The sequence below is a fragment of the Bombina bombina genome, chromosome 5, assembly GCF_027579735.1.
Source record: "Bombina bombina isolate aBomBom1 chromosome 5, aBomBom1.pri, whole genome shotgun sequence".
NCBI classification, from domain to species: domain Eukaryota; kingdom Metazoa; phylum Chordata; class Amphibia; order Anura; family Bombinatoridae; genus Bombina; species Bombina bombina.
The window spans coordinates 818,968,301-818,983,367 of NC_069503.1; the positions used below are offsets into that span (position 1 = coordinate 818,968,301).

Here is a 15,067-nt window from a genome sequence, read left to right on the forward strand (position 1 = left end):
TAGCCCCATAAAGTGTCTACCAGTTTTATAAGCCCATATTAAGCCCCTTTATTCTGTTTGAGACTAAGAAAAAGGCTTACCGGTCCCCCATGAGGGGAAAATGACAGCCCCTTCCAGCATTACTCCCAGTCTTGTTAGGCTGCATTCGGGCAGCGCTCCAAGCGAGCTGGAACTCGCTTGGGAGCGTTTTTCTCACACTTGCAAGTGAGATGGCTGGCGTTTTTTGAGCGCTCTGGTGACGTAAGCTCCCAGCGCTTCCAGTGTGCTGGATAAAGCTGGGACTTTACAGAGCAAGCTCAGCACGCTTGGAAACATGGCAGCCTCCACACACGTGTTGCTGTGGAGGCTGCCATGCTTTTATACGTATAATAATGACTTTTTTGTGTTGCTCTAGACAATGTAACCCCATTTCTATTGGGCTACATTATCTCAGAGCACTCAAAAAATCATATATGTATATAAACACAAACGGATTTTGATCACCAGAGCCAAGAATGATTTCCCCAGTCTCTGGGCAAACATCGCAACTCTGACCCACCTCTATTAAGTGCAGGATAAGCTACAGGGGCTGGGCTGAGAGCAGCTGAATGGAGGTGGGTCAGAGTTCCGATGTTTATGAAGAGACTGGGGAACTTATTCTCGGCAGGCAGCTAGTACAAGCAAGGGAGCTTAGTATAAACGTTTTTTTGAAGCTCCCTTGCTTGTGACGTCACCTAGCGCCACGTCATCGCTGGGAGTGAAGCGCCTCCACTAGCTCCTGAGCGCTGCCCGAACGCAGTCTTAGAAATATGGCTAGTCATACCTTAAGCAGAAAAGTCTGCCAACTGTTTCCCCCAACTGAAGTTATCTCATCTCAACAGTCCTATGTGGAAACAGCAAACGATTTTAGTTACTGCTGCTAAAATCATACTCCTCTCACAAACAGAACTCTTCATCTGTTTTCTGTTTCAAAGTAAATAGTACATACCAGCACTATTTTAAAATAACAAACTCTTGATAGTAGAATAAAAAACTACAACTAAACACCACATACTCTTTACCATCTCCGTGGAGATGCTGCTTGTTCAGCGGCAAAGAGAATGACTGGGGTGGGCGTAGCCTAGGAGGGACTATAGGGACAGCTTTTGCTGTGCTCTTTGCCATTTCCTGTTGGGGAAGAGAATATTCCCACAAGTTATGGATGACGCCGTGGACCGGACACACCAATGTTGGAGAAATTAGTATATATTTTGTAACATTTATTGTCCATTGTTGTAAAATACATTTTGTAACATTCAGTCTAATAAAATACTAAAACTAAAGATGCATAATGCCACTGAATTATATTTTTGATAATTTTTTTCTACTACTATTTTAGAAACATATATAAATATATAGATTTTAACTTACAGAGGAATCATTAATCCCAAAGATATCTCGCACATCCCTCACTGCATGTTTGTTCTTTTTTCTTAAGGTTTGTGAATAGGTGTTATATCTTTTTTGTACTGCAGCTGCTTGAGTCCGTGTTAATGTAGACAGAAGTGCCTGCCCATCGTGTTCCTGAGTGCCAGAGATAAGTGTAGACAAGCCGACTTCCTGTAACCATTCTGCTTCCAGTTCGCCATCTGTAAAAAAAATACATTTTATTTTTACTAAAGCAATTTCAAACTATGTAACACATTTTAAAAGATCCTACCACATATTTCAAAATAAAGTAATACAATTTAGAGAAGTATTGTCGGACCTCAATGTCATTTATATTCTAGTTTATTCTTGGGTTGAGTTTCATTGTGTTTATTGAGCACAGTCCTAGGTTATTATTTTTTATAGCAAATTCTATATAAGTATTCTCACAAAATGTTTTTATTCCAATTTGCCCAAGTTATGAGTAGACCTTCTGCTATACAACTATGCATGAGAGTCTACGGCCGAGGTCGTGTGATATATAAAAACTTAAATTTAGAAGGATCACTTTGATTCACTAAGTGATCCATACCATTCTAGAGATATGTGCCTTGATATTTGTTATATTAAGATAATACTACCACATTACCATGTGCCCTCAGTTTCCCCTATGTCTTTATTAATTATAACTAATTTTGTAATATTTGCTCCTGTTTTGGGTCCATTAGTGGCTCTTATATTCTCTCCCCCTCATATTCCCCTAAATATTCTATGATTTCAGGGATCCAAGAGTGGCCGTTACAGTTTAGTAGGGGAAAACTTATTACACTTATATTATAAGGGGATCTACATCGCATTAATAATGAAGTTAGGTTTTGTAGCATTTGCTATGTTTTACATTGTCATATATTGTGGTCTTGCCATTTGGCAATGTTATGCCTTTGATTTATGTATATGTATACATGGCAGACCTGCCATTTAATTTTGTATCACATTTGTGATTTTTTCTTTGATTTATGGAATCAAATAATGCTTGCACATTTATCTTTCAAACCTCAATAAAAATATTTTAAATAAATAAATATGGAAGTATGTTGATCTAGGACAAAAAATGATTGTGCCTAAGGCAAAGATTTATCCTCAACAACATGCTAGAATAGCTGCCAGGCAAATAATGTGCTCGTGACGAACTGTGGGAAATCTGCCCCAATTCCACTGTGCCAATATTAAACGACGAACATGTCCACAGCACAGCTTGCTTAAAAGTGTCTTTATTGACAAAAGAAAGAGCAATGTTTCGCGACTGTTGTCACTTAATCATGCCTATACAAACAATACTCAAGAGGTGATCCTTTTAAACTGGTTAGCTTGGCGCCAATACTTCTATACTTGAGCGCCACCTGCTGCACAGAATACATTACTCTTTAAACATCCCAAAATTTATACAATTTGCAACAAGACACTTTTTTGTTAAAGAAACATTGTTTTAAACATCTTTACAGCAAGGAAATAGTATCTCTAACTATATCTAAAGCAGTTACAACAAACCCTGATACCAGCACTACATATCTATACATTATTGTAAATAGAATATAATTTGACCTAATCTTTACCAAAAAACTGACAATCGAACATCCCTATTCATGCCATAAGGTGCCAGTGATCCTATTTATGAATCAATGCATTTCTTTTTGTTTTAATATTTCTTCTCCGGTCCACCACCCATTCTCTGCGGGCCTACGTGATCAATAAACCTGCAACCGGAGCATGGCTGATACTGTGGCCTTTCTCCAAAAAATGATTGGAGACAGGTGCCTCCCTGTTCCCACCATTTTTTGTTTTTTTATACACAAAATATACCAAACAAGTGAGGGGATTCTTAGCAAAATAAAGTAATTAAACTTTTGTGGCCAGTTCGTAATTATCTAACGGTTAGACTCTTTCCAACTTTCATATACCTTCCATGTAGGCTTCTCCCCATGGGGGACCGATTTATCAATGTCTAGCGGACATGATCTGCTGTAGTGGATCATGTCCGCCAGACCAACGCTGAATGCCGACTGCATACGCAATGCTGCCCCCTGAAGATGCGCGGCCAATCAGCCAAGGAGCATAAATATATATGTAAAAATCTGTCTGCCAGACATGAAAGTATGAACCTGAGTGATTAGTACCTTTACAATGAAATCCAAATGTCACATGCTTGTTTTTATTTCAGGTGTCATTTAATTTTTAGTTTCATAAAGTTGAAAGTGCACTTATTCTATGTGTTGATACTTTTAACCCTATAACTAATGAGCCATTCCCACTCCTTTACTGAGCTGTTTCTGGAGTTTTCAGATGACAACCCACACATCTTATATATCGTTTTTTTGTTGCTTTTTTTTTTACAGCAGTAAACAGAAGAAAAGACAGATGCGCACTTGGCCCCCAGTATTGTTTGATCACAGAGTCTAAACTATCAGATTGTATTACCATTAGACTCCACAATCTTGGAAGCACTCCAAATAGTGCAATGGGAACAGTCTGGGATCTATAACAGTCACCCAGCAGACCGACGACCTCTTAGGGTGAAGGTGGATTAATCTGTAGTAAAACACAAGAGGACCACAAGGGTGCCTATATGGCCTAGTACAGTCTTATACCAGGAGCAGTAGTATGTATGGTAAGATATATACTCCACAAAAAGTAAAGCATCTACATTGATGCTTAATCAGACCAGGAAGGGATCAATGTAGTCACCCAACAGACTGTCAGCAAGGCTCTCCACAGGAGGCAGACAGCAAAGCAAAGGTCAGTGGACCAATGAAGATCCGAAATAAAACACTAGTAGCATGTGTTTGAGATAAAAAAGTATTAAACTTTACTGAAATAGGTTAAAAAGCGACGCGTTTCTCAGTCACAGACTGTTTCCTCAGGCATTATGCTTTTTAACCCTATTTCAGTAAGTTTTATACTTTTTTATCTCAAACACTACAGTCTGTTGGGTGACTACATTGATCCCTTCCTGTATGATTAGCATCAATGGAGATGCTTTACTTTTTGTGAGTATATATCTTACCATACATACAGGGAGTGCAGAATTATTAGGCAAGTTGTATTTTGGAGGATTAATTTTATTATTGAACAACAACCATGTTTCTCAATGAACCCAAAAAACTCATTATATTCAAAGCTGAATAGTTTTGGAAGTAGTTTTTAGTTTGTTTTTAGTTATAGCTATTTTAGGGGGATATCTGTGTGTGCAGGTGAACTATTACTGTGCATAATTATTAGGCAACCTTAACAAAAAACAAATATATACCCATTTCAATTATTTATTTTTACCAGTGAAACCAATATAACATCTCAAACATTCACAAATATACATTTCTGAATTCAAAACAAAAACAAAAACAAATCAGTGACCAATATAGCCACCTTTCTTTGCAAGGACACTCAAAGCCTGCCATCCATGGATTCTGTCAGTGTTTTGATCTGTTCACCATCAACATTGCGGGTGCAGCAGCAACCCACAGCCTCCCAGACACTGTTCAGAGAGGTGTACTGTTTTCCCTCCTTGTAAATCTCACATTTGATGATGGACCACAGGTTCTCAATGGGGTTCAGATCAGGTGAACAAGGAGGCCATGTCATTAGATTTTCTTCTTTTATACCCTTTCTTGCCAGACACGCTGTGGAGTACTTGGACGCGTGTGATGGAGCATTGTCCTGCATGAAAATCATGTTTTTCTTGAAGGATGCAGACTTCTTCCTGTACCACTGCTTGAAGAAGGTGTCTTCAGAAACTGGCAGTTGGACTGGGAGTTGAGCTTGACTCCATCCTCAACCCGAAAAGGCCCCACAAGTCATCTTTGATGATACCAGTCCAAACCAGTACTCCACTCCACCTTGCTGGCGTTTGAGTCGGACTGGAGCTCTCTGCCCTTTACCAATCCCAGCCACGGGCCCATCCATCTGGCCCATCAAGACTCACTCTCATTTCATCAGTCCATTAAAACCTTAGAAAAATCAGTCTTGAGATATTTCTTGGCCCAGTCTGACGTCTTCAGCTTGTGTGTCTTGTTCAGTGGTGGTCGTCCTTTCAGCCTTTCTTACCTTGGCCATGTCTCTGAGTATTGCACACCTTGTGCTTTTGGGCACTCCAGTGATGTTTGCAGCTCTGAAATATGGCCAAACTGGTGGCAAGTGGCATTCTTGGCAGCTGCACGCTTGACTTTTCTCAGTTCATGGGCAGTTATTTTTGCGCCTGGTTTTTCCACACGCTTCTTGCGACCCTGTTGACTATTTTGAATGAAACGGCTTGATTGTTCAATGATCACGCTTCAGAAGCTTTGCAATTTTAAGAGTGCTGCATCCCTCTGCAAGATATCTCACTATTTTTACTTTTCTGGCCTGTCAAGTCCTTCTTTTGACCCATTTAGCCAAGGAAAGGAAGTTGCCTAATAATTATGCACACCTGATATAGGGTGTTGATGTCATTAGACCACACCCCTTCTCATTTCAGAGATGCACATCACCTAATATGCTTAATTGGTAGTAGGCTTTCGAGCCTATACAGCTTGGAGTAAGACAAACATGCATAAAGAGGATGATGTGGTCAAAATACTCATTTGCCTAATAATTCTGCACTCCCTGTACTACTGCTCCTGGGTATAAGACTGTACTAGGCCATATAGGCACCCTTGTGTCCTCTTGCTGTTATACTACAGATTATCCACCTTCACCCTAAGAGGTCGGTCTGCTGGGTGGACTGTTATAGATCCCAGACTGTTCCCATTGCACTAATTGGAGTGCTTCCAAGATTGTGAGTCTAATGTAATACAATCTGATAGTTTAACTCTGTGGATCAAACAATACTGGGCCATGTGGCGCATCTGTCTTTTCTTCTGTTTATAGATTAACCTCTTGGATCCAGGCCGGGTCCAGCTACAGATTGCAGCCTCAACATTATCTCATTTCACAATTTAAAGACTTTTTATTATATTTTGTTGAATTGACTAATAGTATTTTTCATATTGTCCTCCTTTGTGTACCCATATTTACTATCATATACATATTGTCTTCCTTTGTGTACCATATTTATTATCATATACACCATATAAACCTATTGAGTGCTAACTTTTTAGGGCGCCCCCTATCTTATAGACATTTTTTACAGCAGACCAAGCAGAGTTAAACTATACCCACTATTTTATGAAATGTGAGAAGTCTACAACAAAAAGCAGGTGAACAATTATTATTTTTTATTAAAAATGTAATAAACAAGGTTGCAGACAATAGGGGTTATTCTAATGCAACAAGTGCCTTTAGGTATTTGTATATAACTTTGATCAGCATACAGGTATACAGTTACCCCAATAAGCCCCCTTCTCAAATGATTGCAATTTATTCATGCCACACGATCACTACTATTACCATGGTTTTGATGTATATAACTTTGATCAGTACTCAAATAATTGCACATTTATGTCAGGTGATCACTTTTACCACAGCTATTAAAACTTTTATATGGACCTTTATTTTAAAGAGTGGCTTTGGGCCCTTTAAAATAAGGGATTCTTTGGGGCGTCTATGCTTTTTTAATGCCTATTATAAGTGCCTAGATACCTTTCATTAAAAAAGAGTATATTTTTTATTTTATTTTTTTTAAATTGTGCTTAACCCCAAGAAACACACCTTATGAAAGAGCAGGCACCTGCCTTTCAAACAGTGGGTCTTTGGGGTTTCTATAGCTTAGTGAGCTGATATTGAGAGTTTGAATATTTTACTCACCCATCCGGGGCTTGTTGACAGAAATATTTATGATTTCTGTGGAAAGACATCTCCTGGCTTGCCTGGATATGCAGATAAGCTACTACTTTAAAGAAAACTCTTTAGGAAGCATGGGCCTCTAATCTATCTATTTATCTATCATCTATCTATCTATCTATCTATCTATCTATCATTCTGTCTGTCTATCTTTCTAAGCATGCTAAGTGCTTCAGAAAATGTACAGGTGATTTTTCCCCAGCATACACAAAATAGTTGGATAAGTCATACGTAAGCGGTAAGGTGAATTCAGTTTCATGTTTAATTAAATGGAATGTCAGTGGTTAATTATAGTGGTTAGTAACAGTCAAATGTATTAGAAGTGGGGTTAATTGTGTTGGGGATATGGTTAATTAGCTACATAGCACTTTATATTAGTAATCAACTAGGTGTCTCTTTAAGGTAAAATCTAATATTTTTCATATCTGTTCTATGTTAGCTTGAAGCAATTAGTTTAATTGAAAATGTTAAACAATGTGCTTGGACCTTTTAAGAGATTATTTCTTATGTTAAAGATTGAATGTTCTTTTTTATAACTATGTTTATCTTTTACTTGTTCCTGAACAATTGTGTCTATAATAATTTTTCCATGTTATTGATTACAAGTGCATTCTTGTATTTGGTTCAAAGATTCAATCAAGATACATAAAAAAATGTTAGAATTTTTTTATATTGTGGTGGGAAGTAGTACAGGGCTGTTAAAAATGTAACGGCTAGATTTAGAGTTCGGCGGTTAAAAGGGCTGTTAACGCTCGCGGGTTTTTTTTCTGGCCGCACCATAAATTTAACTCTGGTATCGAGAGTTCAAACAAATGCTGCGTTAGGCTCCAAAAAAGGAGCGTAGAGCATTTTTACCGCAAATACAACTCTCGATACCAGAGTTGCTTACGGAAGCGGCCGGCCTCAAAAACGTGCTTGTGCACGATTCTCCCATAGGAAACAATGGGGCTGTTTGAGCTGAAAAAAGCAGCGTTCAGCTCCTAACGCAGCCCCATTGTTTTCTATGGGGAAACACTTCCTACGTCTGCACCTAACCCCTAATCTGCCGCCCCCCGCTATCGCTGACCCCTGCACCTAACACTCTAACATGTACCCCGAGTCTAAACACCCCTAGCCTTACACTTATTAACCCCTAATCTGCCGCCCCCGCTATCGCTGACCCCTGCATTACACTTTTAACCCCTAATCTGCCGCTCCGTAAACCGCCGCCACCTACGTTATCCCTATGTACCCCTAATCTGCTGCCCTAACATCGCGACCCCTATGTTATATTTATTAACCCCTAATCTGCCCCCCACAAACGTCGCCGACACCTACCTACACTTATTAACCCCTAATCTGCCGACCGGACCTGAGCGCTACTATAATAAAGTTATTAACCCCTAATCCGCCTCACTAACCCTATCATAAATAGTATTAACCCCTAATCTGCCCTCCCTAACATCGCCAACACCTACCTTCAATTATTAACCCCTAATCTGCCGACCGGAGCTCACCGCTATTCTAATAAATGTATTAACCCCCTAAAGCTAAGTCTAACCCTAACACTAACACCCCCCCTAAGTTAAATATAATTTTTATCTAACGAAATAAATTAACTCTTATTAAATAAATGATTCCTATTTAAAGCTAAATACTTACCTGTAAAATAAATCCTAATATAGCTACAATATAAATTATAATTATATTTATAGCTATTTTAGGATTAATATTTATTTTACAGGTAACTTTGTATTTATTTTAACCAGGTACAATAGCTATTAAATAGTTAAGAACTATTTAATAGTTACCTAGTTAAAATAATTACAAAATTACCTGTAAAATAAATCCTAAACTAAGTTATAATTAAACCTAACACTACCCTATCAATAAAATAATTAAATAAACTACCTACAATTACCTACAATTAACCTAACACCTACACTATCAATAAATTAATTAAACACAATTGCTACAAATAAATACAATTAAATAAACTATCTAAAGTACAAAAAATAAAAAAGAACTAAGTTACAGAAAATAAAAAAATATTTACAAACATAAGACAAATATTACAACAATTTTAAACTAATTACACCTACTCTAAGCCCCCTAATAAAACAGGCCAATAGAATGCGAGCCTCAATCTGATTGGCTGATTGGATCAGCCAATCGGATTGAACTTGATTCTGATTGGCTGATTCCATCAGCCAATCAGAAAATTCCTACCTTAATTCCGATTGGCTGATAGAATCCTATCAGCCAATCGGAATTCGAGGGACGCCATCTTGGATGACGTCCCTTAAAGGAACCGTCATTCGTCGTCTAGTCGTCGGAAGAAGAGGATGGATCCGCGCTGGAGGTCTTCAAGATGGAGCCGGTCGTCATCGGATGGAAGAACATAGAAGATGCCGCTTGGAGAAGATGTTTGCCGGTCCGGATGTCCTCTTCTTGCCGGATAGGAGGAAGACTTTGGAGCACCGGATTATGGATCGCCAACCCCCGCTTGGGTTGGATGAAGATCTTGGAGCCAGGACGGATCGGTGAACCTGGCATGGTGAAGACAAGGTAGGAAGATCATCAGGGGCTTAGTGTTAGGTTTATTTAAGGGGGGTTTGGGTTAGATTAGGGGTATGTGGGGTGGTGGGTTGTAATGTTGGGGGGGGGGGGTATTGTATGTTTTCTTTTACAGGCAAAAAGAGCTGAAATTCTTGGGGCATGCCCCGCAAAGGGCCCTGTTCAGGGCTGGTAAGGTAAAAGAGCTTGTAACTTTTTAAATTTAGAATAGGGTAGGGAATTTTTTTATTTTGGGGGTCTTTGTTATTTTATTAGGGGGCTTAGAGTAGGTGTAATTAGTTTAAAATTGTTGTAATATTTTTCTTATGTTTGTAAATATTTTTTTATTTTCTGTAACTTAGTTCTTTTTTATTTTTTGTACTTTAGATAGTTTATTTAATTGTATTTATTTGTAGCAATTGTGTTTAATTAATTTATTGATAGTGTAGTGTTAGGTTAATTGTAGGTAATTGTAGGTAGTTTGTTTATTTAATTATTTTATTGATAGGGTAGTGTTAGGTTTAATTATATCTTAGGTTAGGATTTATTTTACAGGTAAATTTGTAATTATTTTAACTAGGTAACTATTAAATAGTTCTTAAACTATTTAATAGCTATTGTACCTGGTTAAAATAAATACAAAGTTACCTGTAAAATAAATATTAATCCTAAAATAGCTATAATATAAATGTAATTATATTGTAGCTATATTAGGATTTATTTTACAGGTAAGTATTTAGCTTTAAATAGGAATCATTTATTTAATAAGAGTTAATTTATTTCGTTAGATAAAAATTATATTTAACTTAGGGGGGTGTTAGTGTTAGGGTTAGACTCAGCTTTAGGGGTTAATACATTTATTAGAATAGCGGTGAGCTCCGGTCGGCAGATTAGGGGTTAATAATTGAAGGTAGGTGTCGGCGATGTTAGGGAGGGCAGATTAGGGGTTAATACTATTTATGATAGGGTTAGTGAGGCGGATTAGGGGTTAATAACTTTATTATAGTAGCGCTCAGGTCCGCTCGGCAGATTAGGGGTTAATAAGTGTAGGTAGGTGTCGGCGACGTTGTGGGGGGCAGATTAGGGGTTAATAAATATAACATAGGGGTCGGCGATGTTAGGGGCAGAAGATTAGGGGTACATAGGGATAACGTAGGTGGCGGCGATTTGCGGTCGGAAGATTAGGGGTTAATTATTTTAAGTAGCTTGCGGCGACGTTGTGTGGGGCAAGTTAGGGGTTAATAAATATAATATAGGGGTCGGCGGGGTTAGGGGCAGCAGATTAGGGGTACATAAGTATAACGTAGGTGGCGGTCGGCAGATTAGGGGTTAAAAATTTTAATCGAGTGGCGGCGATGTGGGGGGACCTCGGTTTAGGGGTACATAGGTAGTTTATGGGTGTTAGTGTAGTTTAGGGTACAGTAGTTAAGAGCTTTATGAACCGGCGTTAGCCAGAAAGCTCTTAACTCCTGCTTTTTTCAGGCGGCTGGAATCTTGTCGTTAGAGCTCTAACGCTCACTGCAGAAAACGACTCTAAATACCAGCGTTAGAAAGATCCCATTGAAAAGATAGGCTACGCAAATGGCGTAGGGGGATCTGCGGTATGGAAAAGTCGCGGCTGTAAAGTGAGCGTTAGACCCTTTAATCACTGACTCCAAATACCAGCGGGCGGCCAAAACCAGCGTTAGGAGCCTCTAACGCTGGTTTTGACGGCTACCGCCGAACTCTAAATCTAGGCCTAAGTAATGTATTACTATGAGAGTGCATAGTTGCTCTTTCCTATATTTTATTGAAAATGATAAACAGTTCGACTTTAATCAAAGAGAAGCAATAAATAAAAATGCTAATCAATATTATATATATATGTCAGTATAAGCCCCCAATAACACTGATTGGGTGGATTGGACTGGCTCTTACAACAGTGATTCATGTAAAGTGTCAGGTATGCATGTTAGTCAATACAGGGCCAGATAACAAGTGGAAAGCTATATAACGATCCTGCCTGAGCGTTAACTGCACTAGAAGTAAGCTTTTTTTGCGCTCGTGGGTTTGTGCTTGTATTATGAGTCTAAAGTAAAACTGTTTTTGCTCATGCAGTAACCCTACAAGTGCAAAAAGCCAAACTTACAATATTGCATGCATGCTCACGTATACCCCCATAGAAATCCAATAGAGAAAAAAAATTGGAAAAAGAACACCCCACTCTCACGCAAACCCAATCACATATTCGCATGTGCACTACGCAACATGAAAATATGAATATTTCACATTCCAATGTTCTTCACATAGAGGAATATGTTATATTTATTCATAAGTAACTGTTTCTACATTTATCTGATATTTTTGGTACAATATATATCTATGCCCATGTGCAGAACATTGGAATGTCAAATATTTACAGTAAATACACAGTATAACACTTTTTTAAATATGAATATTGCATAAATATTATTTTACATGTTTTCAAAGGGCCTCCAATATGCATATATATATTTATATTTATATGTATATATATATATATATATATATATATATATATATATATATATACAGGGAGTGCAGAATTATTAGGCAAATGAGTATTTTGACCACATCATCCTCTTTATGCATGTTGTCTTACTCCAAGCTGTATAGGCTCGAAAGCCTACTACCAATTAAGCATATTAGGTGATGTGCATCTCTGTAATGAGAAGGGGTGTGGTCTAATGACATCAACACCCTATATCAGGTGTGCATAATTATTAGGCAACTTCCTTTCCTTTGGCAAAATGGGTCAAAAGAAGGACTTGACAGGCTCAGAAAAGTAAAAAATAGGGAGATATCTTGCAGAGGGATGCAGCACTCTTAAAATTGCAAAGCTTCTGAAGCGTGATCATCGAACAATCAAGCGTTTCATTCAAAATAGTCAACAGGGTCGCAAGAAGCGTGTGGAAAAACCAAGGCGCAAAATAACTGTCCATGAACTGAGAAAAGTCAAGCGTGCAGCTGCCAAGATGCCACTTGCCACCAGTTTGGCCATATTTCAGAGCTGCAACATCACTGGAGTGCCCAAAAGCACAAGGTGTGCAATACTCAGAGACATGGCCAAGGTAAGAAAGGCTGAAAGACGACCACCACTGAACAAGACACACAAGCTGAAACGTCAAGACTGGGCCAAGAAATATCTCAAGACTGATTTTTCTAAGGTTTTATGGACTGATGAAATGAGAGTGAGTCTTTGATGGGCCAGATGGATGGGCCCGTGGCTGGATTGGTAAAGGGCAGAAGCTCCAGTCCGACTCAGATGCCAGCAAGGTGGAGGTGGAGTACTGGTTTGGGCTGGTATCATCAAAGATGAGCTTGTGGGGCCTTTTCGGGTTGAGGATGGAGTCAAGCTCAACTCCCAGTCCTACTGCCAGTTTCTGGAAGACACCTTCTTCAAACAGTGGTACAGGAAGAAGTCTGCATCCTTCAAGAAAAACATGATTTTCATGCAGGACAATGCTCCATCACATGCGTCCAAGTACTCCACAGCGTGGCTGGCAAGAAAGGGTATAAAAGAAGAAAATCTAATGACATGGCCCTCCTTGTTCACCTGATCTGAACCCCATTGAGAACCTGTGGTCCATCATCAAATGCGAGATTTACAAGGAGGGGAAAACAGTACACCTCTCTGAACAGTGTCTGGGAGGCTGTGGTTGCTGCTGCACGCAATGTTGATGGTGAACAGATCAAAACACTGACAGAATCCATGGATGGCAGGCTTTTTGAGTGTCCTTGCAAAAGAAAGGTGGCTATATTGGTCACTGATTTGTTTTTGTTTTGTTTTTGAATGTCAGAAATGTATATTTGTGAATGTTGAGATGTAATATTGGTTTCACTGGTAAAAATAAATAATTGAAATGGGTATATATTTGTTTTTTGTTAAGTTGCCTAATAATTATGCACAGTAATAGTCACCTGCACACACAGATATCCCCCTAAAATAGCTAAAACTAAAAACAAACTAAAAACTACTTCCAAAAATATTCAGCTTTGATATTAATGAGTTTTTTTGGGTTCATTGAGAACATGGTTGTTGTTCAATAATAAAATTAATCCTCAAAAATACAACTTGCCTAATAATTCTGCACTCCCTGTATATATATTATAATATATATATATATATATATATATATATATATATATATATATATATATATATATATATATATATATTATATATATACTCCAAAGTTATAGATCCGCACTCTCTGGACTTTAAAAACAAATTGTTTATTTTGTACAGTGACTTTTCGGGAAGAAAATTGTCCCCTTCATCAGACCAAACAAAGTGATTACCCCCAATAAAATGTTTGCGCTCCACTCGTAATCTGGCCCATAAACTTAAAAACACGTATATTTTGGTTGTGGTAGCACAAAGATAAAAAAAAAGCTTCTTAAAGACACAGCAAAAGGCCAGATAAGTTCACTGGTTTTAGAGGAATCTAGGCTAAGGAAATGTCTGTTTATTACAATCATCAGTGTTTTTTTTATCCTGAGCTATAAAATGATTAATATTGATACCTGTTTAAGTCAAAGCTGATACTGTGAAACAATCAAGAGAGAAAACAAACTGTTGTTTATCTCCAAGAGTAAATTAAAAAGAACAATAGACCGAAGATTGAGTCCTTCAAATACTTTAGAGGCAGAAGAAAGGAAACATGGTGATTTAGATTGGGGGATTCATTACTAAGTAACAAAGTAATTCAGGTAACTAATTCCAGTTTCCTGGGACTGTAACCTAAAGGGACAATCTATTCAAAATTGAAGTTTCATGAATCAGATAGGGAATGCAAATTTAAACGTTCCGCTTTTATATAATCAACTTTGCTTTGTTCTCTTGGTATTCTTTGTTGAAAGCTAAACCTAGGTAGGCTCATATGCTAATTTCTAAGCTCTTGAAGGCTGCCTCTTACCTCAGTGCATTTTGACCGTTTTTCACAGCTAGACAGTGCTAGTTCATGTCTGACATATAGATAACATTGGGCTCACCCCCTTGGAGTTATTTATGAAAGAGCACTGACTGGCTAAAATGTAAGTTTGTCAAATCTCTCCAAAACTGAGCTCCTTATTTTCCCCCCTTCTTCCAAAATCTCTTCCAAAATAACTAAGACTTAAGATATATGTAACAATATGAGTAGAAAAGTGTAATTTGCAATATAATTTATATTCATTCCAAAAGGATATTTTTCAACCAATTATACTAAATTCAGAGGTAAATTTTAAACCAAATCACAATAAATTTAGTGAGAAAATGCAAAAATTTTGCTTATTCATTTAAAATTCAGGTAAGAGAATAAAAGCAGAATTTAAA

The 15,067-nt window shown here is 37.9% G+C and overlaps 1 protein-coding gene across 1 annotated transcript in view; it reads right to left on the reverse strand.

Annotated features, from left to right (window-relative positions):
• ARHGAP28 (Rho GTPase activating protein 28) overlaps positions 1 to 15,067 on the reverse strand; it is a 413,070-nt gene that overhangs the window by 221,013 nt on the left and 176,990 nt on the right. Inside the window, 1 exon segment of the mRNA XM_053715862.1 lies at positions 1,390 to 1,607. Coding sequence (XP_053571837.1) covers positions 1,390 to 1,607 — 218 coding nt within the window.